Raw genomic sequence first — 27,088 nt, forward strand, 5'->3', positions numbered from 1 at the left:
GTTATATGTGCCCCACTAGCAGCCAAATAGCACCGCTAAAATGATGGTAAAGAGCCGCTAAAACTTGCGTTTTACCATCAACGCCTGCCCGCTCCAGTGTGAAAGCAGCCTTCATAAGTGATACAGAAAATTTCTTACACTTAAACATTTATTAAACAAAACAAACCTCCAATCAGTTTACTTGTATGTATGATCTAGATTAAAAAAAAAAAAACTATATATTAAATAAAAACGGGTAGTCAAAACTTTTGGACAAAAAAAAAAAAAAAAAAGGGCTAACTTTACTGTTTTTATTTTATTTTTATTTTTTAAATGGTGTATTTTTTTCCCCAAAAAATGCATTTGAAAGACCTCTGTGCAAATGCCGTGTGACATAAAATATTGCAACAACCGCTATTTTATTCCCTAGGATCTCTGCTAAAAAAATATATATAATTTTTGGGGGGTCTAAGTGATTTTCTGGCAGAAAATACAGGATTTTTACTTGTAAGCAACAAGTGTCAGAAAAGATTTAGTCTTTAAATGGTTAAACTGAGAACTTCTACACAGAGATGACTTCATTCATTCAGAAGTGTAAACATTGTATCATTTAGTTCTTTTCTTGGCAGTCTGCCCAGAGAGGAGGAAAGTGTTGCTATGAGGACTCAGGAAACTCAAACTGACTTCTTACAGAAGTCATTTCAAAGTCCCGCTGTAGAATCGGCTTTTTATCAGCACAATCGGCCGATGCCGATTATTTAAATAACGGCAAATATCGGCCGATATATCGGTCGACCTCTAGACACGGGTCCTCATCTCTCAACTGAAGCATGGTGATAACCTGTATTGGCCTACAGTTTTTTTCCCTTTGCCAGTTTCCCATCCTTCTGTAGGTGGTTGTATAAACCAAAAGGTTGTAGACTTCTTGTGTCCCTGAGTACAAAATTCAATTCAAACTAGGTACCTGAGGGAGGCCTGTATGAAAACACCCAAATAGTAGTTCTGGGGTTTTGAAGGAATCACTTTTATGTATTTTGCACCCAAAAAAGTTTTAATTTAGTGTGGTAATTAATGTGGATTTATTTATTTTTTTTCTCTCTAGAACATCCGTCCGATCAACACTGCTACGGGTCCTCCTCGATTCAGATTGCTGATGAGTGATGGGTTAAACACCCTTTCATGTATGTATCTTTTGCTTTTTTAAATGTAGCATATTTCTGTTGCAACATGGTCCAGGAAAGTAGGTTTTTAATAATGCGCATATTGCAGACTGGCTTAACAGTAGACAGCCATGTCATTTATGGCTGTTTCTTGTGAGCAAGTCTGACCTGATTTATGTATAGATCCAAGCTTTTAAAGTGGTTGTAAACTCAAAAAATAAATAAATAAATAAAAACCTGCAAGAAAAAAGCAGATATGAGCTAGTATGCTCATTATGAAATGCTTTCCATAGATCTAAGCTGTTGCAGCAGTCCCCTTACACTACTGTGATCGGTGACGTGTCCCGGAGTTATTTCTGTGTGTGTGGGCTCCAGCTCTGTGATTGGCTGGAGCCACGCTGATGCCTTATAGGCTTACTTGTAGGTTAAAGTTGTGTAATGGGGTGTACAATCGCTTTGATACACTTGTACTCCCCACAGCTGTGGGAATACTTCAAGCTGGAGCATATGGTGAAATACAGGCCACCTGCACCGCCATCCCCTGTTTGATACCCAGACAGATCCACTACAGGCACAGGACCACCTCTGAATAATACGGACAGCTCAGGCCCTGGTTCCCCTTCCACAGAACCTACACTTGCCACCATAATGCTAGCAATACAGGATTGTAAGGCCTTCCTCACTACACAAATTGTAGATGTCTCTTTACTGAAACAAGATGTGCAACATCTGAGGGACAGAACTGGCATTAGAGGAACGTATCAGCTCCCTGGAGGCTTTAGTACACCCCTTATCCATTTTAATGTGAGATAACAAGCAAGTGAACTGGCGGGCCTCTGCGGCAAAATAGGCGTTTTGGAAAATCGTTCGCGTAGGAGCAATCTCCCTAGTTTTCTCAGTCCTTAAAAAGCTGTGTCCCCACATTATTTGTCATCAGGAAACAAATTTGGTTCATTCTAAAACAAGGTCCCTCAGACGGCCCTGGCTGGCTCAGTCTTTTAATACTACTCATAAGGCTTACTCCAGAGGGGTCTCAGTTTTGCTGGCTAAATCTCTACATGCAGCGGTTGTGCAGCAAAAAACAGACCCTAAGGTAGATGTGTTTTCCTCATGATTCACATTGCCTCAGTAACTTTCACCTTGGTAAGTTTATGTACCCCCCAATCAATTCTCTGAGAATGTGTTGGTAAAACTGTCGCTTATGCTATTATCTACGCCCACTGTTATATAGTGTGTGTGTATATGTCACTTTAATGCAGTAATGAGCCCAGTCATGGACCATCTGGGAGGTGGGGCAGATCCTATCACTCCTTCACTGACTGACTGGGCCCAGGTACATGGACTTACCGAGGATATGGCGGTGGAAACATCCGGATGAGTGCCAATTTTCCTGCCATTTGGACTCTTTCCACGCCATGTCCTGGATAGACCTGGCATTTGGCACACTGGATACTCTCCTGGTGGTATCTGCCATAACTTGCTTACCTAGGGGAGTGTAAGACCATGCTCCTTTGGCGGTGGATCTCCTCCCAGGAAATGGCCCGAGTGTATGGCGCCTGAACTCATACTGGTTATAAGATGAGATAGTACAGGGAGAATGTGGAAAGAGTATAGTGAACTACTGGACCGAAAATACTGGTACAGTGGTCTTGATTACTGAATGGGAGGCCCTTAAGTCCATGTTGCAGGTATACCTACATGCTACATGCCAAACAGAAATAATTTAAGCACGCTAACAAAGCTGACCATCTTAGCTTATCTAACCAGACCTGTACGATCCCACATCTCAATCCCCAGAATTCTCACTGCACAAGGAGTAATTGACACCCCTAGAGACATTATGGAGACATTTCTTGTCTTTTATAAAAACTTGTACTCGTTGAGAGCAGAATACAGATTCCCAACTAAGTGACTACCTGGACCAAACATCACTCCACTTCCTCTGAGGAAGCTAGTACAGATTTAGAGGCACCTCTCTCTGTTGAGGAAATTACACTGGTCATTTCGCAACTGCCGACACAAGACGCTAGGGTTTAGATGGCTTCCCTGCTGAATTGTACTCCCCAATTTCAGCACTTGCTTTGCCCCTTTCTTCTTAAAACGTATAATGAAGCCTTAACAGCTGGAATCCCAATTCCCCACACTGAAGCGGTGTGCTGGCAGGACAGTAAAGTCCTGCTAGCAGCATCTTTGGAGCAGTGTATACACCACTCCTGCCCAGTGAAAACGATGGGGCAGCGCGGCTATACTAATGGCAAAGCGCTTCTGCATTGACAACCTATGCACGGCATTTCTGTGGAATGGTAAGTCTCCCAGAGTGGCGTTGGAGACCCTATGGCTACCAGCACACCTGGCGGGATTGGCGTTCCGCACCTCTCTTTTTATTTAGCCTCCCAGCTGGTGCATATCCATGACTGGCTACATCCTGCTGCAGCTAATACCTGCACGTCTACTGAAGAAGCCATTGCCTCCTAATTGGAGACGCTCCATAATATCATATACAGAGGCCCGGGCACCAGCTCGCCCGGGCACAACTATGCTAAATACTTCACTATCTCGGTTTTAAAAAGATTGTCTCTAACATTACAAAAGAACCATGGTCAATGTCCCCTAATAACCCTCTGTGGTTTAACCCAAATTATAAAGAACTGTACTCTTTGCCTCACCCTCAACGGTTGTACACCAAAGGAGTTAAATACCTGTGCCATCTATATGACTCACAGGGATTTAAATCCTTCCAACAAATGTGGGCTGATTTTGATCTACCACACTTGTATGTTCTTCTACCAACTCTGGCATGCTATACATGCCCAATTTGGCTAGTTGGGTAATCCTATAGCTATACCTCAGTTGGAGAAAGTACTGCGACACCTTGATCCCGCTAAACTCATCTCCACATACTACGCTACCCTCACGACTAATAGTAACACCGGATTCCGAATGGCTCAAACAAAATGGACCCTTATGGACTCTACACTTTCTGAAGACATAAAAAATGCCAGTGATATCATCCAGGGACCACATCATTCATGTTTAAACATCTTTCATCTCCTGCCTAACCCCTGCTCGGTTACATAAACTAGGACTAGAACACCCACAGCAGAATGCTTTAGGCCCCTTTCACACTGGCGATATATTTAGCGGCGCTTTACTGTTTTAGCGCTGATTGGCCACTAGCAGGGCAGTTTTAACCCCTGCTAATGGCCGAAAAAGGCTTAAGCCCGCAAAGCGCAGCTGCTGCGCCTCTTTGTAGGCCAGTTTGGAGCACTGCCTCATTGTTTTCAGTGGGAAGGGGCGCTTTAGGAGCGGTAAATACAGCGCTCCAAAGATGCGGCTTGCAGGACTTTGACCGTCCTGCAAGCGAATCGCTCCAGTGTGAAAGCCATCAGGGCTTTCACATTGGAGTGCACTGAGCGACTCTTTCAAGGCGCTTTGCAGGCACTATTTTTAGCACTTTAGCGCCTGCAAAGCGCCTCAGTGTAAAAGGGCTCTTAGGGGCTGTGGCCAAGAGGCAAATTTTTTACATTTTCTGGACCTGCTCAATAGTCCAGCACTTTTGGACAGAAGTGGGGACTTTCATCTCATCAGCAATGGGCCTCCCAAATATTCTTCACCCCAAGAATTGCATGCTGAGAATTTTTCAAGTTTCAACCCATGCCAAAATGCTCCTTTTTTATCCTTCGCTTTTATGCGAGGAAAACCATACTATTGTCATGGAAGGGGTTGCAGACGTCTCTGAAATCTCTGTGGCTACAACTGATCAATGATGCGATACCCCTATATAAACCTACATTCGAGGTTAGGAAAAAATAAAACCTTTTACAAAATCTGGACTAAATGGCTGGCCAGCCTTTTAACCCTTCCTCGAGACAAATAGCCAGGTAGGTAGTCGCCCCAACAGAGGAAATATACAAAATCGGGGCACACACCCACCTGATGGTTATACAAAGAATTATATACTGTAATTTCATGGTAACTCATATTGGTGAATACAGGAGACATGATACATGAAAGCTGTTTATTATGTACACTGAAGTGCATAATAATTAACCACTTGCTTACTGGGCACTTAAACACCCTTCCTGCCCAGACCAATTTTCAACTTTCGGTGCTCTCACACTTTGACAATTACTCAGTCATGCAACACTGTACCCAAATGAATTTTTTGTCCATTTTTTTTTTTTCCCCCCACAAATAGAGCTTTCTTTTGGTGGTATTTGATCACCTCTGGTGTTTTTTATTTTTTGCGCTATAAATGAAAAAAACGAAAATTTTGAAAGAAAACGCATATTTCTTTGTTTCTGTGACAAAATTATGCAAATTATTTTTCTTCATAAATTTTGGCCACAATTTATACTGCTACATATCTTTGGTAAAAATAACCCAAATTAGTGGATATTATTTTGTCTTTGTGAAAGTTAGAGAGTCTACAAGCTGTGGTGCGAATCGCACAAAATTGATCACATCTGATATACTGGTGGCCTATCTTGCTTCTTGTGACCCGAACAAACCAGGAAAGTACAAATACCCCCCAAATGACCCCTTTTTGGAAAGTAGACATTCCAAGGTATTTAAGAGGCATGGTGAGCTTTTTGATGTAATTTTTTTTCCCCACAATTCTTTGCAAAATTAAGATTCTTCATTTTTTATTTTTTTTCCACAAAATTGTCATTGTAATGGGTTATTTCTCTCACATGGCATGTGTATACCACAAATGACACCCCCAAAAAAATTCTGCTACTCCTCCTGAGTATTACAATACCACATGTGTGGGACTTTTTCACAGCCAAGCCACCTAGAGAGGCCCAACATGCAGGGAGCGCCATCAGGTGTTCTAGGAGCATAAATTACACATCTAACTTGTTGACTACCTATTACACTTTTGAAGGCCCTGGAGCACCAGGACAATGGCGGGTGGCACTGACGACAAATGGCACTGACGACAAATGGCACTGACGACAAATGGCACTGGGGGCAGGTAGGCACTGGGGGGAGGATGGCACTTTTTATTTTTTTATTTTCCCCACTTACGGCCGCTGCAGCCGTTCATCAGAGCGGCGCTGAGAGATGATCTCATATGTTTACATATGAGATCATCTCACATTGGACACGCCGATCGTGCTGTGATTGGCCGTTTACAGCGATCTGTGTTTGCCTGTCTCCGGGGGACACAGCAAACACAGAACTTCCCCGATGCGCGCCCACGGCGGTGCGCATTGCGGAAGTAAACACCAGGTTGTCAGCGCCTGCTCTGTAGCCATCATTCAGCTATAGGGCGGGCGGGAAGAGGTTAATATTCCTACCTTTTTTTGTATGTTGACAGAAGTTTAAGAAAAAAAAAATATTCAAATTCTTGGCTTTCTATCATTTTTAAATTGGCTTGTCTTTTTTTTTTTAACCTTCAAAGCATTGCTGGCCCCCATGTTGTCTTTCCATTGAACTGCTTTTTGGTGCTTAGTATTTGACACAAATGTAATCCTAGTTTTGTGAGCTATTGGAATTTTTCTTATTAGTGTATTGTTCTGCTGTCTCCTATCCAATCAGCGGATGGAGCTCCGTGTATCCCTTTTACATATTTAACCGATTGCCGACCAACTGCCGTCATTATACTGCGGCAGGTAGGCGCAAGCAGTCGTAGCTATACGTCTGTTCCTTTTAAGCGGGATAGCAGGCGCACATCAGTCCCCTCCCCTTACAGTTAGAAAAACACACAGGGAACAAAACTAACACCTTGATCGCCCCTACTGTTAACCCCTTCCCTACCAGTGAAATTTTTACTGTAATCGGTGCATTTTTATAGCACTGATCGCTGCATAAATGCCAATGGTCCCAAAAATGTGTCCGCCATAATGACGCAGTCTCGCTAAAAATCGCAGATCGTGGCCATTACTAGTAAAATAAATGCTATACATTTATCCCCTGTTTTGTAGATGCTATAACTTTATCACAAACCAATATACACCTATTATGATTTTTGTTAAAGTAGACTAATACTTCGACCTAAGCTGAGAATTTTTTTTTTTTTCTTTTTTTTTACCGCTTACCGACTGGCTCATGTAGATGTACTTTGGCAGTTTGAAGATGGATATCTTGGTAACGGCAGCAGCTGCTGCCACAACCGAGGTATAAATCTTTAGAGCCGGCGGTTCTGTGTATGATAATGGTCTCTGCAGCGGATTCGCCACAAGATCACCGTGATCAGCGGTGGGAGAGGTGCCACCCCCCTCCCACGCCTTCCGCCGCTTAACGGAACCATCGGTGGAGGCGATCGGGACCTTTCCATGTCTGTGTATGGAGACGAGTGAGGGGAAGATGGCTCCCACCTGTCTCCATACCATAGGAGGGCGGTAGCGACGTCAAAACGTCAATTCCAACCATACTTCTTAAAGGCACATTCTTATTGTTGTTCTTTTCAAATAAATTTTTGCATTTTAGTCCAAATATGAGATCTGAGGACTTTTTGTCCCCAGATCTCATATTTAAGAAGACCTGTCATGCTTTTTTTCTATTACAAGGGATGTTTTATTCCTATTACAAGGAATGAAATGACCCAAACCATGAAAAAAATAAAATTCAAGAAAAAGAAGAAACTCCTTTTTTTTTTTTTTTTTTTTTTTTTTTTTTTTTTTTTTTACGCACTCCGTCCCAACGAGCTGGGATATTTATAATAGCAAAAATTAATTAACAAAACACTTAAAAAAAAAAATCAAATACCACCAAAAGAAAGTTCTAATTGTGGGGGAAAGAAAGATCAACATTTTATTTGGGTACAATGTCGCATGACCGAGCAATTGTCATTCAAAGTGTGAATGAAAATTGGCCTGGGCAGGAAGGGGGTGAAAATGCCCTGTATTGAAGTGGTTAAAAAGTTTGGCTGTGGCTGACTCATCACTTGGAGTATCTGGTTTTCATCCTAGACCGCACAAGCCTCTTCCCAAAGAAAAACTGTTTAGTCACCTCCTTTTTTGAGGCAGTCTCATTTGCCAAGTTTCCTACTCGTCTCCTACAGCTCGGCGTTCTTTCATTGTGGGACATATTGGTACAGTCTCTAGACTGATTCGTCTGACATGGAGGTTCAGGTTGTCTCTGACCTAGGGGCTCAGGAATCCCACTCTAAGGCTGCTTTCACGCTGGGGCGGCATTGGTGGTAAAAGCGCCACTTTTTTTAGCAGTGTTTTACCATGGTGTTTTTTATGGATGTTTTTGCTTTTAATTCCCGCTAGCGGCTGGAAATGGGTCAAAATGACCCACAGAGTGCCACTGCAGCGTCGTTTGTCGGCGCTGCCCATTCATTTCAATGGGCAGGAGCGGTGTATATGCCGCTCCTTCACCACTCCAAAGATGCTGCTTACAGGAATTTTTTTAACGTTCTACCAGCGCATCACCTCAGTGTGAAAGTGCTCGGGCTTTCACGCTGAGACTGCAGGGGAGATGTTTTTCAGGCGCTTTACAGGCACTATTTTTTTAGCCCCAAAGCACCTGAAAAATGCCTCAGTGTGAAAGTGGTCTTAGAGTTATGGAAATCCTTCCAATCTCTTGGAAGAGCCTCACAATGGATGCCCAGGCTCGGGAAGGAGTCCTAGACACTTGGTGCAGGAGTCTTGGTTTCTGAAGGAAGCCGTTTTCCTGGAGGCTTAATATGCTGGAGCTCTGAGTGGTTTGGTTGTCCCTGCAACACTGGACCTTCCAAGGATCATCCATTCCAGATTCAGATGGACAAAGCCACAACAGTCAGTAATCATGGGGAATGGCAGCAGAGGTAAGAAGAATAGCGTTCTTGGGTAGAACTTAATGTTTCAGCCTTGTCCACCATTTACATACCAGAGGTGGCGAATTGGCAGGCAGACTTTCTCAGCTGCCAGAGCCTGGATCCAGAGAAATGGGCTCTAAACGTGAAAGTGTTCCAGGACCTGTTCTACAGGTGGTGGGTGCCAGATGTGGCTCCCCCAGCCTCCAAGTTCTGCCGAAACTGGTGCAAACAAATGGCAACCACCCCAACCTGTACCTGGCCTTTGCAGCAAGGAGCACATGGAAGGGTGACACATGTCAAAAAAACAACAAATTCCTAACTCCCTTACCAGCCCATCTGCGACAAACCGAATTGACCTTGTCTAAGCCCCTGTACACACGGTCGGAGAATCTGTCGGAATGCGTCTTATCGGACCGTGTCGCCAGATAATCCGACTGTGTGTGGTATGCATCGGACTGATTCCGTCCGAATCTCCGTCCGACCCAATTTTCCAACATGTTGGAAATATTTCCCGACCAACTGGGCCGGTCGGACCTAATCCGATCATGTGTATAGCATTTTGATCGGACCAAGTGCCACGCATGCTCAGATCAAATTCCTACATCAAAGCTTTTGGCTACTAGCCTGAATGTAGTCCCATCGTAACTAAATTACGTCGTCACGTTCTGAAAGATCGGACTTTTCACCAACTTGGCCCGACCGTGTGTATGCAACAGTTTCGGACACAATACGTCGTACTAAATCCGAGGGATTTGGTTGGCAAAATCTCCGACCGTGTGTACACGGGTTAACAGTTCAGAAACTGGGCAGGTTTTTCTCCAGGTTCAGAGATCCCCATTCAAAAGCGGTGAATTATCTGGTGGCTCTTTGCATTTCCTATGTCGTCTTTTAGAACCAGTTTAATGGTTGATTTGAGATGCTAATAGCCTTTTAATGCTATGTTGATAATTCAGGACTTCCAGGTTGTAAAGAAATTCCACAATCTAACAATGCTAGGTTGTGCTGCTAAAAACAAATGGATAAGGATAGATTTAGTCTATACGGAGAAGGTTTCAATACCTAGATACAATAAGGCAAGAGCCGATTTAGGAGTATTAATCAAAAAGAAAATGCTGCTCTGAAAAACCATAAGTGTGCGTAATATACACTCATAACAAGTGCTAAAAATTACACTGCAATAAACCACTGCTATAATGCAAAAATTAGTGATTACTCAAGAATACATTAGTATCAATTATTACATTAACCCACGTGCAATGAGCTGTGTGAATAAATTCTTAAAAAATATATGTTTTAAATAAAAAGTGAATAACAAGTGCACATAGTCCACAGATAAATAAAGTCCGCGCCTGAAATAAAAAGTAAAAGTGACGATGCAGAGATAGATCTTCAATCCTCTTAGGTGACACTGCACACAACACCCTCAAGATGTGATAAGATGCACCAAGGAGAAAATCTTCCACCAATAGATCTACTGCAGCTAGCCAGATCTCTTTTTAAGGAGATCCAAAGTGCCTATGGCTTATCCCCTAGCCTGGGTCTTTATGCTGGAATGCATACGCTGATCCACTCAATGTTTGGGCTACCTGAGTCCTTGGATTAGTCCAGCCCTTACTCTCCAGGAAGACTGCTAATGGGGTGACACGGTTGATCATGGAAAGTAGTGAAGTCCAGTTGGCTCCATTTACCGTGTGTAGCTCAACCTATAAGATGAACTGTCCACCTCAACACCAGCAGCATAGCAACAAATGTGAATTCCAACCGCCCATCTTGGTGATCTTCTCAGCATGGATCTTCTTTTTCAGGAAATGGCTGGCTCGCTCTCCGCTCACAAATGCGTGCCTTTCCTCGGCCCCGCCCACTTCCTGCGTATGGAGTTGAGTAACCCGAGATCCCACTATATCAGAGGCTAAAAACCTTAATCCAGTAAGAATGGATGGTCTTACAGCTTCATAGTATATGTGATAATGAACCAAGTTCACTACATTGTCTCCAGTATGTGGAGGAATGTGAGGTGTAAAGTTTTGCAAGTCTTTAGGGCTTGAGGTATCATCGGTGCACTACTTCTTGCTAGGGCTCCCAATGGTTTGTACAGTAAATGTCTATATGGGTTGTGGAGAACATCAGCTTCCAAAATGACCCAGAGTGGCAGATGCACAGTTCCACTTCCCACTTGGCCATGGTGTGGTATTTGGAAAAGTCTACATTTCCACTTATCCAATATATTGTGGAACTAAACCCTCTTACCCTTTACAGCCAAGGAAGCTGCCATCTTGGCCTCTGATCTGCAAGTTACACATGTGATCATTTTATGCCAGCCTTTGGATGGCTTGAAAGTTCAGTTGAGAGTATAAGCAATGTAATTGCTTTGGGAACTGGTTATATAGATGGGTTTAGTTCTGCTTTAACCACTTGCAGACCGGACCATTTTGCTGGTCAAAGACCAGACCACTTTTTGCGATTCGGCACTGCGTCGCTTTAACTGACAATTGCGCGGTCATGCGACGTGGCTCCCAAACAAAATTGACGTCTTCTTTTTCCCCACAAATAGCTTTCTTTTGGTGGTATTTGATCACCTCTGCGGTTTTTATTTTTTGCGCTATAAACAAAAATAGAGCGACAATTTTGAAAAAAAAACGCATTATTTTTTACTTTTTGTAATAATAAATATCCCCCAAAAATATATAAAAAAAACATTTTTTTCCCTCAGTTTAGGCTGATACGTATTCTTCTACATATTTTTGGTAAAAAAAAATCGCAATAAGCGATTATTGATTGGTTTGCGCAAAAGTTATAGAGTTTACAAAATGGGGATAGTTTTATAGCATTTTTATTAATAATTTATTATTTTTTTTTTTACTAGTAATGGCGGCGATCTGCGATTTTTATTGTGACTGCGACATTGTGGGGGACCCATCGGACATTTTTGACACATTTTTGGGACCATTGTCATTTATACAGTAATCACTGCTACCGTATATACTCGAGTATAAGCCGAGATTTTCAGCCTCTTTTTTTGAGACTGAAAGTGCCCCCCTCGGCTTATACTCGAGTCATCGCCGTCTGCCTGCCCGATCAGCGTGTCGAGCAGACAGACGGCGGCCATTCCTCTGTTCAAAAGCCGCGCCTCCCTCTCTGTGATAGGCGGAACACTCAATTTCCCAGCAGTCAGTGTGACGCCTATCACGGACATCCTCTCATCCTCGTCCATAGTATGAGAATGAGCGGATGTCCGTGATAGGCGGAACACTGACTGCTGGGAAATTGAGTGTTCCGCCTATAACAGAGAGGGAGGCGCGGCTTTTGAACAGAGGAATGGCCGCCGTCTGCCAGGAGGAGAGCGTGGCACACAGATGCTGCAGATTGGCACAGGTAGGCAGGGATGGACGGACAGCACGGCGACGGACAGCACGGCGACGGACGGGACACGGCGACGGACACGGCGACGGACGGGACACAGGGATGTCTCACCCTCGGCTTATACACGAGTCAATAATTTTCCCAGTTTTTTGGGGGTAAATTGGGGGCCTCGGCTTATACTCGGGTTGGCCTATACTCGAGTATATACGGTATATAAATGCAGTGATTCCTGTGTAAATAACACTGGCAGTGAAGGGGTTAACCAGTGGGTGGCAGTGTAGGGGTTAAGTGTTCCTAGGGGTGTGTTACTAACTGTGGGGGGGGTTGGACTTTCATTTAGTGAACACTGATCTCTGCTCCAATCACATGGAGCAGAGATAAGCATCACTAGTTGCTAGGCAGAATGGAAAAATGCTGTTTACACGGCATTTCTTCCATTCGGCCGCTCCGTGAGACGATCGCGGGGATGCCCGCGGCGATCGAGTCCGCGGGTCCCGCGACCGGACTCACGGGGGTCCCGACCAGCGCGGGAGCGCGCCGCCGGCGGTGCACTCCCAATGGCAGGGCGGCATTGAATATTGGACGTACCTGTACGCCAATATGCCTGCCTGTGCCATTCTGTCGACGTACATCGTCGTGCGCTGGTCGGGAAGTGGTTAAAGAGTTTGCATTAAGATTATTTTAGAGAACAGAGGTAGTATTCGCACTGGTTAAGCCATTTCTTGTATTGTAGACTAAAGAGTTCTAAAACTGCTATAGTTTGCTTACAGGCATTTTATTCCATCTCTTTTCTTCATGTCTACAGTCTTTTGAGCCCTGTATGTAGCCCAAGATAGGGGATGATGGCAGACATAACATAACCTGCAGTCAAAAGCTGAAATCTGGAAAAATGCCTATTTCTCTCAAAATCCCCTGCTATGCTGATGGAGCAATTCGTATAATGTGTGGGATCAAGTACTTGGCAGAGGTTTGCCTTCCACTTACTCTAGGACACATTAGTACACCCCCCCCCCCCTTTTTTTATTAGTGTATTACATATGTTTCTCTGTATAAATTCAAAAACTGGTTCTTTATAGTGGTTGTAATTCTCTACATTGAAAAATTAACAAAGCTTATCCCTGTGTACATGCCCCAATCCACAAAACCAAATGTGGTTCCTTTGTGGTCTTTCCTTCTTCCTTTTTGCACCCGGCACAGAATCTAGGGAGACTACCCTGCCCCCCTCCAGCACACAGAAGGTCATTTGAGAACCTCAACTTTGTTTCCCTATGAGAGTCGGGGAGTGTCCATTCTTTTCACTTGGCTCTTTTCGGTCCTGTGCCGTGTGTGACATTAGATCACTTTCTCTTGAAGGTCAGAAATGCTGTGTAAACTGTTCTCTGAACAGCTATAGAGGAGAGAGGGCTGCAGATAAACTTATGTAGGAGGATTTGTTTCATCCCTGTGTATCCCCTGAGACTGGTCACTTCAGTGGGTATATGTAAAGTCTCGTACACACAGTACGATTGTTGGCCAATCGAGCGTCTGATTTTTTTATTTTTTTTGTCTTAAGGGCATGTGCCAGGATCTTGTCTTGCATACGAACGTTGCACAATTGTCATGCTATAAACACAAACGTAGTGGCGTACTACGAGGCATTTCAGCTCTTAAGCGCCACCCTTTGGGTCCCTTCTGCTAATTTCATGTTTGAGCATTGATTCCGAGCTTGCGTGTTTGTACTTTTGACTTTTGTGTGAAGGATGTGTACTGACATCTGAAAATCTGACGTCAAACCGTTGTCTGCTGAAAATTTATTAGCCTGTCATGCAACATTTGTTGGACAACAATTGTCAAAAGGAACTTACTAACTAATATTTTAGGACAGTAGTCTGTCAACAGACAATCCCCTGTTAACAATCGTACCGTGTGTACAAGGCTTTAGAGTTTACAACCACTTTAAGGCATTGCTGCCATGGTAATAAAGGCTGGGGAGATGTTTTAGTATTGTTTTAAAAGGCAATCATAGGGGTTGTTTTTGTAAACCTTGCATTTGTGCAGTTTTATTAATGGGTTTTCTTTTTTAGTTCAGTGAGGATCTTAAACATTTTTACTGCTTGTTTTTTCAGCTTTCATGTTGGCTACCCAGTTAAACACTCTTGTGGATAAAAATCTCCTTGCAGCGAACTGTATCTGTAAAGTCTCCCGATACATTGTGAACAACCTTAAAGATGGAAGGTATTTAGCCCATTGCTTTCTTTGTCTGTATCAGTGAGCACACCATTGCTATGCAATGAAAATTCACTTCTGCCTTTACTTCACCAAATTGTAGCTGTACAGGTTCATGCACATGTTATTGTCCTCCAAGGTATTTTCTGAAGTGTATCGATTTCAGCTTGTTAATATTGCATATGTTGTCGGATGCTGCACGTTGTGTATGTCAGTGCTGTACCTTATTTTTATTACCAAACTGTGCTCTATTCTGTTAATGTTTGAACACAGTATATTTAGTGCTTTCAGCCTTTCAATATCTTTTTGGCTTGTCTACAGTATAAGTTAGCATTTTAAGAATAATGTATGTGGTTTTTTTTTTTATTATTTTTTTTTTGGGACTTTGTGTGTCACACAATCTACCAGAGCATGTGCTTCATCCCTAATATATTGAAAAAAGTTGGGACTTTTAAATGAGGCGTGTGACACACAGATGGTAAAACAAATGCAAAATGGCGCATTTGCTTTATTCATGAAGGTACATGTAGAAAACATAATGCATTTACAGGAATAAAAATTAAATAACAGCTGATATGCATACATGACCTCAAATTGTTAAATGATTTTAGCCAAAATTCCATAAAATTCATGTATGAGTGGGATATAAATGCATAATTGTAACAAGAAAAACTGCATCTAAAAATCCCTATGCGTTTCGCGGATCAAGCTCCACTTGCTCAGGAGCAGGTGCAGCATGTGTTTTGCGCGCCAGCCACGGGATAGATATATATATCTATCTATCTATCTATCTATCTATCTATCTCCACCAACTCTATCTCTCTTGGCGGAGTCGATGGTGTCTCATGTTTTTTCTGGGCACTTTGCAGCTCACAATCGGATTGTTTACGACTACCACTGGGACGTAAGGTACTTTATTTTAGTTCGGATTTGCTCTTATGGTGTTTCTTTTAGGTATTCCTCCGTTTGGCTCTAGTTCACCTTAGTGGGTATCCAAGCCTTCCACAGGTTTGGTTTATTACAATTCCTATTGTGCGTCATCCCACTCTTTCCTTTGGTTTGTGGTCCTTTGGTACATGAAAAGCAACATGTATCAATTTGTATATTCATAATACAAATAAGGTATATCCAGAATAATGAGAACTTTAGCAATAACCAGTTAAACCAAATATAATACGTGTAACCAGAAAGTCCCCTTATTTTTTTTCTTGTGGGGAAGAGTGGGGTACAGGGGGGAGGTTTTAAGTGTACAGTCAGGTGTCTGGTGTATTTGATACTGTGTATTAGCCCCCAGGTCAAGCTATAGTGTTATGTTTGATAGACTGCGGAATCTGATTCTGTAAAATGAATGCAGCAGGCCCATGTTTTGTGGCATTTCATCTGGGTTTCTCTCGCCTGTTGTATTAGATCTTCCATTTCAGCGATCCTCCCTACCTGTTGAAGCCATTCTGAGATATTAGGGAGGAGCTAGCCTTCCAATGTATGGGTATACATAGTTTGGCTGTGTTGATGAGGTGTAGGGTGAGAGATCGTTTGTAGGCTGGGTTGGGGTAAGGATGTGTGGGGAAGTAGATATTGAGCTGGTATTAAATCTGGGGAGTAGGTCGTTGTATGGGAGATCATGCGGTGCACTAACAGTAGGGTTGTATCTGTGGGCATTCCCACCACATGTGGAGAAGAGAACCCCGAGCTGTGTTGCATCTCCGGCATAGTGGGGGCGGGAGAGAGACACTGGAATGAAATTTATGGTTTGTCTGGGTCCTGTACCACCTTGAGTACTAGATTTTGAATCCCTTTTCCTGTGTAGAAACAGAGAACCCTTTGTGTATATGGGTAAATATTCGCTCCCATTCCTCCTTTGCGATATCCATTGCAAGTTTCCTTTCCCATTGTTGGCTAGTCGCGTTGTCTTTGGGATTATCTGCAAATAGTAGAGAATACATATCTGATATCACATGTCTTTGGGGTTCTGATCTGGTGCAAATTGCTTCAAAAGGTGTGCAGTCTCTGTACTAGTTAGAGTTGCTTGGAACTATTTAAGAATTGCTTAATCTGCAGGAAATTGACGAAACGGATGCCCTGGTCAGGGTGTCGGGACGAGAGGTTTTGAAAATGTATAGGTGTGAAAGATGGTTTTTGCTCGAAGCAAGTGATCTGCGTGTAGGCCATTTGTGTTAAGCACCGTAAGCCCTGGAGCGACGTCTGGGTTTCTGTCGTTTTGAGGTCAGCTGCCTGGGTGAAGAAGCTAAGTTCACCCTTTTACACACCGTCTGGAAATTCTGTAAGGTAGGGTCAATTAGGGGGTGAGTGACGCTTTCCCTATGGATCCCGTGAGGTCTGATCCACAGTAAGTGGTGGATTGGCAAATGGGAGAATGAATCCTTAAGTCTGATCCAGTTTTTTTAGTCTTTGCGTGGAGATACCAGTCAACTATTCTAGACAAGTAGCATGACCAGCAGTACCCATGTATTTTAGGAAGGCCAATTCCTCCTTTCAGTGTAGGAATCGCTAGTCTGTCCCAGCCCAACCGAGGATGTTTGGAAGCCCAGATGAATTTTAAGCATATCTGTTTATATGCAGAGAAAAATGTTGAAGGCATTTTGATCGGTAAAGTCTGTAAGAGAGTTTTTCGGCAGGGGGGAGTGGCCGGATGTGCAAGGTGCGGCGGGTGTGTGCGGAGATGTGAGTGAGTTGCTGACAAGCTCTCTCCCTGTGTCTGCGATGCTCAGTATATACTGGCTGGGAAGACGGAGCGGCTGATCGGATGAGCGGTGACCGGCGGGACACATGTAAAGTGACGAGATAGCGGAGACTCTGGAACTCGCCGAGGGGAGCCGTGACACTACCGGAAGCTGCCGAGTCCCGCCGGGTCTAGTCGGAAGGACACGCCATATGAGTGACACGCACGGGTAGCGTTACGGCTGAGCACTGTCTTGGGGGATACGCTGGGGGAGGTGAAAGGAGCTGCGCAAGGCTTTGGTGCGGAGGAGATCTCAAAAGCCCTGAGGTATGTGTAGAGGGACTGGGGGAGCTGGACAGTGGCAGAGGAATCAGGATAATTAATAGCAACAAAAAAGGGATACCTGTCCCCTCCATCCCAGACCCAGCTGCTCACTGGTAAGAAGATCTGCGTATGTATGTATGAGAGCTGTGTAACAAGGGAGTCTCCAATTCGCATATTAGGTGGATTGATATCCTACCATCCCCAAGTACCCCAAGTTGGTTAATAATGGACAATCCGATATGAGAAATACAAAATACAGGATTGGTGTGAATGTTTGAACTGTTTTCTGTTTTCCATTGTTCTTCTTAAAATTGTATAAGTGCGGTATATCCTGTTTACATTGACACCGGCATTGAGCCACGATTTTTATGAAGGAAAGAGTACTGATTTTGGCCGGACTTATACCTAATCGGCTAACCCAGCGTACGGGACTTTCTTGCCTCCCCTCCTCCATTGGAGCCCCCCCCCCCCTTTTTTTTTTTTTTTTTTTTTTTTTTTTTTTTTGCCCCGGCTCCCTCTGAGGTGTCAAGGAAATGTTTGTCTTACCTATCTGAGGCTCTCTGGACGATAATACTGTTTCTTTTTTTTTATTTTACCACTGCAACTGTGCTGCCTCACTGATTGAAGCCTCCATCTTAGCCTCTATTTTGGCAGTGATCTTGGTAGTGACCCTGAATAAAAGATGTCAAGGCGTCGAGGAGAGGAACATGTGCCAGTGGAGAGTGAGGGGACACAACACCCTCGCTCCTCAAAAGAAAAGAACTCACAGGTAGCCCAAGCAGCTGCAGCAAAACTAGAGCGGTACACTCGTACATCAGGCCAGTCTCCAATAAAGGGAGAGCAATCGATATCACTGGGTCAACCTGTACAAGTGAAGCCGCAACAAGGGGGCTCAGTGGATAGAAAAAGTCAGGGTCAACCCTCAGCATCAAACGTTACGGGCGCACCAGGCCCAAAGAGCGCAAGTAAACGTCAAGGGGTAACCCATGGAGATACGGAATCACTGTTGAGAGCAACCCCCCCCACTGAGGAGGACCCAACCTTAAGAGAGGTTCTTCAAGCTGTTAACGTATGCAAAACATCACTGGGAGAGCTATGTGGACAGTTTAAGAGCATGAAGGAGGAGCTGTCAATGTTCAGACAGGACATGCAAAAAGCAGCAGAAAGAACTACACAGCTAGAAATAAGGATAAGCCAAATGGAAGATGATTTGTACCCAGTGCAGCAAGAAGTTAATAGCACGAGGAAACAATTAGTTAATCAATCTACCAGAATGGATGAAATAGAAAATAGACTACGCAGAGAAAACATAAGGATGCTGGGACTGCCTGAGGGGTGTGAAGGGCCTGATCCGATAAGATTCCTAGAATCATGGTTTATAGAAAAGTTCGGTAGAGAAAAATTCTCAGCTTTCTTTGCAATAGAAAGGGCTCACCGAGTCCCTTTTAAGCCCACACTTACGGGGGGGCGTCCCAGACCAATTATCCTGAAATTTTTTAATTATAATGACAAAGTGGCACTGATGCGTGGGGCAAGGGATCTGGGTAATGTTATGCATAACGGTGTGAAGATCTCCTTTTTTCCAGATTACTCCCCAGAATTACAGAGGCGTAGGGCTGAATTTTTAGAGGTTAAACGTACCTTACGGTCCCATGGGGTCTCGTACGCTCTCTTATACCCAGCGCGGCTGCGTATAGCGGCGCTGGGGGGAATACAGTTGTTTGACTCCCCGGGGGATGTAGCCTTATGGCTGGAGGCCAATAAAGAGTCATTGTAGATATACAAGGGGGGGGTGGGAGGGGAGGGGTGAGGGGGGGAACGTTTTTTTTTTTTTTTTTTTTTGTTTTGTTTGTGTGTTTTGTTGTTTCACTTTTTGCTATTGAGTAATTCTTCTGGAGCACGGGGAGAGAGATGAGAGCGGTTTAAATGAAGTATGAAAGATTGATAGAAGGGGAGATAGGGTTAAAGGTTGTGATAATATTTGTCACTTGTTTATTACCACTTTTGGTTTTTGTAACTTCCTTGGCGGAGGTAGAAGGTTATAAGAGTGGGGAAGGGAAAGAGGGTAGGGAGGAGAGTGTGAAGGTCATGAGTAACCCCTTGGGGGATTGCCTAAACAGGTGGAGGGTTGGGGGGGTGGGATGGGAGGGGGTGGTTAGGAATGGGCGGGAGGGGAGAGAGGGAGGATTGGATCAAGTAATCTCTGAGTTAGGGGTATATAAGAAGATGAGGGTTGAACACTACAGCGTGGTTGCACAAATAATAGCTGATTTAGAAATCAACACTATAAAGATGATACACATGTGGGGAATTTGTAATTTAAGAGGTTGGGGTTGGAGCACGTACAGTGTATTTCCACTTCTTTGTTATTTTACTTTTTCTCGTATTTTGAATAATGCAGGACAAAATACTTAATGTGGCCTCCTGGAATATAAGAGGCCTGGGGAGCCCGATTAAACGTGCGACGGTTTTCTCGATGCTGGAGAGGCACGGGATCGGTCTGGCCTGCCTGCAGGAGACACATTTAACAAAATTAACTGTACCTCAACTTAAAAATAGAAGATTTCAAAATCAGTATCACTCCACTCATACATCATACTCGAGAGGAGTGAGTGTGATGGTGGGAACTGGGGTGAGGTTCTCCTGCAGACAGGTCAGTATTGATGAACTCGGCCGTTATGTTTTTTTATACTGTAGTTTGGAGGATAAACCCTATGTCTTAGCAGGTGTCTATATACCGCCCCCATTTAAGATGGAGGTGGTGTACAAATTTATGGACTTCCTGGTGAATAAGGAGGAGGTTCCAGTTATAATGCTGGGGGACTTTAATGAAGTGCTTGACAGAGGGATCGATAGATTCCCCATTAAACAACATCTGGGACAGCCAGGGTCAACAAAGTTGAGTGACTTCCTGAGGGAGGTGGGATTGTTAGATATGTGGAGAGTGAGGAATGTGAACATTAAGCAATATTCTTGTTTTTCAAGTTCGCACTCGACACTCTCCAGAATAGATATGGCCCTGGGCAATGAGGAAGCATTGCAAGATGTAAGGGACATAGAGTATCTGCCTAGAGGGATATCGGACCACTCATTACTGAAAGTAGCACTGAGTATAGGGAAGAAAAAAAGAATAACGGTAGGGGGCTGGAGAATTAGCCCATTCTGGCTGGAATTATTGACGGAAGTAGAAGAAATCCCAATAAGAATAAAAGAGTTTTTAGTATTTAATATAGATACGGCCTCAGCTAATATAACATGGGATACATTAAAAGCATATATCAGAGGTATCCTGATCCACCAGGTAGCTAAAATTAAACAGAAAAATAGGAGTTGGGAGGAAGGGATCAGGAAGGAAGTAATAGAGGCAGAGGAAAATTATGTTAGAGATCCCACTTATGAAAAGAAAGGGATATGGCTGAATAAACAGCAGGGGTACAGATCATTAATTACTAAAAGGGAAGAAAATAAACGGCTATTTCAGAAGCAACGTTACTTTGGAGAAGGAGAGAGTGTGGGTAGGATGTTGGCTCAGCTAGTAAGAACTAACTCCCCCCCATCTATAATCCCAGCGATTAAGTCCATGAATGGGAAAGTCCTCACAAATGGGAAGGAGATTGTAGAAACATTTAGAGCTTTCTATGAGGACCTATACAAAACTCGAGGTCAGAGAAATAAAGATGATTTGGATGCTTTCTTGGAGAAAGTGAAACTCCCAAACCTCACACAAGAGGAGAGAGAGGACTTGGAAGCCCCCTTAACCTTGAGTGAGATACAGCAGGCGGTGTTAGGCATGGCTAATCAAAAATCTCCAGGGCCAGATGGCCTGCCGGTGGAGCTATACAAAAAATATAGTGAAATCCTAATTCCAGAGCTACTCAGGATCTTAATGGGGGCAAAGTTAGAGGGGAGACTACCCGCATCCATGAGGGAGGCGACCATTATCGTTATACCTAAGGAAGGGAAAGATCCCCAAGAGGTAGCCTCGTACAGGCCGATATCACTTTTGTGCTCGGATGCAAAAATCTTGGCTAAGGCCTTGGCAAATAGGCTAAATAAGGTAATTAAGAGGCTTATACATATAGACCAGACAGGCTTCATTGAAGGGCGATCAACCAGTATGAATATAAGAAGGGCTTTTCTAAATATTCAGGCTCCCCAGGTGGGGATGGGATCAAGGGCCATCTTATCCTTGGATATGACAAAGGCTTTTGACAGCTTAGAATGGGGGTATCTGTGGCGTGTTCTGGAGGGATGTGGATTTGGTCCCACATTCATCGGATGGATTAAAATGTTGTATAGTTCCCCCACTGCGAGAGTAAGAATAAATAAAGAACAGTCTGAATGCATAGAAATGAGTAGAGGGACAAGGCAGGGGTGTCCACTCTCCCCAATGCTCTTTGCCGTAGCAATGGAGCCACTGGCGATTGCCATTAGATCAGAACCGGGGATACTAGGGTTTCAAATGGAGGAGGGTAGGGAAGAAAGGATCGCATTATATGCAGACGATGTCCTCCTATTTTTAGGGGATACTGGTCAATCTCTGGTAAGGGCAATTAAGTTAGTGGAAAATTTCGGAGGTTTTTCGGGCCTAATAATAAATTGGGGAAAGTCAGAACTGCTTCAACTAGACAACCCAGGCGTGGGAATTGCAATGGGGATACCGCGGCTGGAGGTGGTAGAGGTAATGAAATACCTCGGTATATACTTAACAGCAGATTTAGAGCAGTATGCTGATAAAAATTTGGTCCCGTTAGTGGGTAAATTTAAGCGAAGCTGTGATGCCTGGAGCCGACTCCCACTGTCAGTAGCGGGCAGATGTAGCTTGATAAAGATGATATGGCTGCCACAATTGCTATATGTCCTGCATAATGCTCCAGTGTGGATAGGCAGGAAGTGGTTTAAAAAACTTGAGACCCTCTTCCGAAAGTTAATCTGGAAGGGCGGACAGGCGAGGATTCGACTCCAGGCATTACAGCAGCCAACAGATAGGGGGGGCCTAGCGGTACCCAGTCCCAGGAATTATTACTTAGCAGCTCAGCTGCAACATTTGGTGGGATGTGATCAGGAGGGGGAGGTCAATCCAAACGGTAGACTAATGTTGATAAGAGCCCCACATAAAACCATGGTGGAGGTACTGGAGGCAAGCTCTTTTTACCGTAAGAACCCCATAACAAATATGGTAAGCAAGGTATGGAGAACGGTAAAAAAGATGCTGGGGGGTAATGGATGGACAGAATACACCCCATTATGGGACAATATGAATTTGCAAGAAGTACGGTCAATTGGGAAAATCAGTACCTGGGAAAAGAAGGGCATAACTAGGCTAAGTCAAATTTACGATGGCAGTACTGTAAAAGCATTTATAGACTTAAAAAGAGAATTCGACGTACCGCAAAAAACATTTTATCGTTATTTGCAGCTTCGGCATGCATTGACAGCGCAGTGTGGTGCACAGATACCGGAATGGGATAAGATATCTCTTCCCCAGGAGATAATGAAAATAGAGAAACCCCAGGGAGCTATTTCTGCCCTTTATGAATTAATATGTAAGACTACTGAAACAGAATCAGGCTTAGTTAAACAAAAGAAGAAGTGGGAGGAGGATATAGGTGAAATAACAGAGGAACAGTGGAAGAGAATACTGGAATTAGGACCTTGGGTATCGGTCTCCCCGCCACAGAAGGTATCACATTTAATGTTGTTATATAGGGCCTATTTCACTCCTAAGAGGCTGTTACTATTTGGAAGAAGGACGGATGCCGACTGCCCTAGATGCCGAGGCCATGGGGATCTTATACACATGATGTGGAGGTGCCCAAAGCTTTTTCGCTACTGGGAAGGAATAGTAAAAATCATAAATAAAACTTTTGGGACCAAGCTGGACCGAGACCCCAGGACTTGTATCTTGGGGTATAGGAAAATAGCGGGGGAACCAAAAAATACCACGTTGGCAGTTATACGGTGTTTATTTCAAGCGCGGAAATTGATCGCGCAGAAATGGCAGTCTGATAGAGCGCCTCTTCTGAGTGAATGGACTCAAGTTATTAATGATTTAATTTGGAAAGAGAAAACTGTATATATACGAAGGGGAAACCTCAGAAGGTTTGAGAAAATATGGAGGCCATGGTTGAATGAAATGGGGTACCCACCTGATTGATAAAAAAAATGGATAAATGGATAAAGAATAGGGTAATATAAAATCTATAGAGGGTAAAATTTAGGAGTTGGTGTTCAACCTTGAAGGAGGGAGGGATGGGCTGGGGGAGGGGGAGGGAAGGGGGGAGGGAGTGATAAAATGCTGGGTGAATGGAAACAGAAAACGCTAAAACACCTTAACAAAAGACACATTCTTGACACTGTTCTGTATATAATTTGTTTGTAATCTGTGTAGTTTATACTATTACTCTCCTCGCATGAAGTAAAAAAAATAAAAAGGATCTAAGTATTAAACGAAAATAAGGGGGGAAAAAAAAAAAGGAAAGGGGAAGGGGAAAAGAAAAGGGAAAAAAAAGAAAAGATAAAAAAAAAAAAAAAAAAGAAAAAAAAAAAAAAGGGGGAGAGAGAAAAATGCAGATGATGGCTCAGCAGCCTAGATACTTTCACACAAGTGGTGATAATAAACTGGTTATCAATATTGGGCACCCGGGCTACGGCCGCCGCTGTAATCAGTATAATCTTTTGGCTGATCTCTGATGCAAAAAAAAAAAAAAAAAAAAAAAGTCTGTAAGAGAATGTCTGTCTGAGAAGGATATTCATTTTCACAATTGCTGCTCTTCCAAACCATGAGAAGGAGCCCTTGTTCAAATTTTTGGTGGTCTTGTGTAGTTTTAAGAATAGGGAGGAGATTCCTAGAGTATAGGTCTGATAATTTTATCTGGTTACTAAGATAGGTGATGGTGTGTGGCTCCCAGCCAAAGGGAAAGTTTGCTTGGCATAGTGTCACCATCTTAGCAGGCAGAGAAACTTTTAGTGGCCTGGATTTTGCAAAATTGATTTGGAGATTGGATACTAATTTGAAGAGGGAGAAGTCTTTTAGTAGGTTGGGAATTGTGATGGGGTCTGTGGGGAATAGCAAGATGTCATCCTACGTATGCCGCTAGTTATTGTCTTGTCTTTAATTTCTACCCCTTTTAATGTCTGGGTTAGCCCTAAGTCTGCATAGTATAGGTTCCAGGGTGAGCGCAAATACGAGTGGGGATAAGGGGGGCATCCTTGGTGTGTGCCATTCGACACCGAGAAGGTGTCTGACAGCTGACCGTTGACTTTAATTCTTGCTGTTGGGTGACGAATATAGTGCAAGGATGAAATGGAGCATGCGGTCTTGTAAGCTCAATGTTTTTAAAGCTTCTGTTATGTAGTCCCATGTCATTCTGTTGAACATCTTCTACACGTCAAGAGATGGGGAAAAAAGCCTGGTTTGGAGGAAGTTGATAACCAGTAATGTACGCTTATGGCTTTCAGGGTTTTATCCCTTGCCTCACGTCCAGGAATAAACCTCACTTGGTCCAAGGAGACCAGCTTAGTGAGCAAAGGGCATATGCGATTAGCGACTATTTTCGCCTAAAGGTTCGCATAGACGTTTAGGACTAATATGGGCCTGTAGTTTGACACCATGGTGCTATCTTTATCTGGTTTTGGTATCGATTATGTGGGCTTCGAGAAGATCTTTGTTAGCAGGAGAAGGGGTGGTTATCGAGTTAAGCTTTCAAGAAGTAAGGGACTGTCGTGTCTGAAGCTGATAGTCAAGCCATCGGGGCCGAGGCTTTTGCCTGTCTTTAGTTGTTTCAGGGCCTTATGGATTCATCCCAAGATATTGGTCTGTCTAGGTCTGCTGCCTCCGGGGAGGTAATGGGTTTTGGGCTGTATTGAGAGAGGAAGTTGGTAATCCCCTCTATCTGTGGCTGCCTCTGGTGTAATCGGGGTACGTAGGTTATAGCGTTTGGTAAAAAATTGTTTAAACTGATCGACGATGCCTTCTAAGGTGGCAATCGTGTTTCCTAAGGGGTCTGAGATGGAGTTAATTGTCGAAGTTGCCTTTTTTAGTTCGGTTGTCTCTAGTGAGCAATTTTCCTGCTTTATTGCCAAATTCTTAAAACAGCCACAGTGTCCCAAGCTCCCCTAGCAGAGCTTTCCTAACCTGTACTAGTTTGGTTAGAGTCATGCATGGCCAGAGATTGTTTATGCTTTTTTAGAGAGAATGAATGCGCTCTGACAGTTCTGTAATACGTGCATGTCTAGCTTTCCGCCGCTTTGCGGGAATGGAGAGAAGTTCACCCCTGATGACACATTTGTGTGCTGCCCAAAGTGTCATTGGATTTGTATCCCTGGATTCATTCTCAAGAAAATATTGTGATGAGTGCAAGTTTAGTATCTTCAAAGTTTCAGGGCCGTTAAGGAGGGAATTATCAAGTTGCCAGATTGCAGCTCTCGTGGGCATTATTGGGAATGCTAAGGTAATTGGATTATGATCCAAGAGGACCATAGGGTCTATGGTCGCGGTTACTAGTGACGCTAAATCTGTTTGAGCTATAAACAAAAATAGTCAGTCCTTTTTGTATTTGTTATGGGGTGGCAAGAAGAAAGTGAAGTCCTTGGTGTTGGGATGCAGTGTGCGCCATGTGTCGTGCACAGTTAGGTCGCTAAGCTGTGTTTTTATTGTTTTTAGAGCTCTGTATATTAAGGTGGAGGAGCCTGATGAGGTATCCAATGAAGGGGTGAGGGCCGGATTAAAATCTCCCCCTACAATCGGCATGCTAGTGTGAAACAAGGTGAGGAGTTGTAAGGTGTTACGAAAGAAGGGCACTTGCTTGTTTGGGAGCATACAGGTTCGCTAGCATGTGTTTATTGTGGAGTTTTCCTTTAAGAAATAGAGAGGGAAGGAGTCATACCTCCTATGGAAGGTATTGTGACTGGGGCCATTGTGTAGGGTTACTTTTTGGTTCATAGGTCCCAGGTGCACTGTCTGGGGAGGTATATATGGGCTGCTATGTGGTGCAGTAGCTAGCCTTCTGGGTGGTAGTGTTTACCCCGAGTCACATGAGGGGGTCTCATTAAATTTATACGTCTCCCCCACCTTCCTCGTATGGGGCACTCAATAGAATACTACAATCTGGCGGGTTCTATAGTATGGCGAATACCCCAGTATGCATCGAGCAATAGACTTCATCCGACAGTATTCCTGCACAGAGGGTGTAAGATCATCCGTCTGCAAATGCAAAGTAGGGTTGTTCCTTTGGGATTACATAGGGATGTATGGCTACTGTCTCTGGTTGCAATGTGACTTTTGGTCACTTGTAGCTGGAAGGGGATGGGTGAGGTATTAAGATTCCCCACAGTTGAGCAGGGTTCATTTAAGCCCCGTTGAGGGGAAGGTTATTGGCTCAGCCGCGTTTTTGAGATGGGGAGACTCTACCATACATCAATGCAATGCAGCTTATTTTGCAGCAGACCCTACATACGATACCTCCAACCTTCCACTATCCGTGCTACGGGATATACAATTGCAACGTCTAAATCTGGAGCGAGCAAAAGCCCCCATGGAAGTTCTTGAATCCGTTGTGAATAAACCATCATATAAATTAAAATAACGCTTTGAGCGAGGTGCAGCGTGCAAAGATGCCTAGGTGTGAC

At 43.7% G+C, this 27,088-nt stretch overlaps 1 protein-coding gene across 2 annotated transcripts in view; it reads left to right on the forward strand.

The window, feature by feature from the left end:
• Positions 1–27,088, forward strand: part of RPA1 (replication protein A1) — a 140,554-nt gene that overhangs the window by 24,353 nt on the left and 89,113 nt on the right. Inside the window, exons 3-4 of one of the 2 annotated variants that reach the window (XM_077480572.1) lie at positions 1,082–1,160; positions 14,355–14,463. In XM_077480572.1, coding sequence (XP_077336698.1) covers positions 1,082–1,160; positions 14,355–14,463 — 188 coding nt within the window. The remainder of the gene's footprint in view (positions 1–1,081; positions 1,161–14,354; positions 14,464–27,088) is intronic. The other variant, XM_077480573.1, reaches the window with a different exon arrangement.

This window comes from Lithobates pipiens, unplaced genomic scaffold (assembly GCF_037356315.1).
Source record: "Lithobates pipiens isolate NorthernLeopardFrog02 unplaced genomic scaffold, aLitPip1_a1.2 Scaffold_16, whole genome shotgun sequence".
Classification (NCBI taxonomy): Eukaryota; Metazoa; Chordata; class Amphibia; order Anura; family Ranidae; genus Lithobates; species Lithobates pipiens.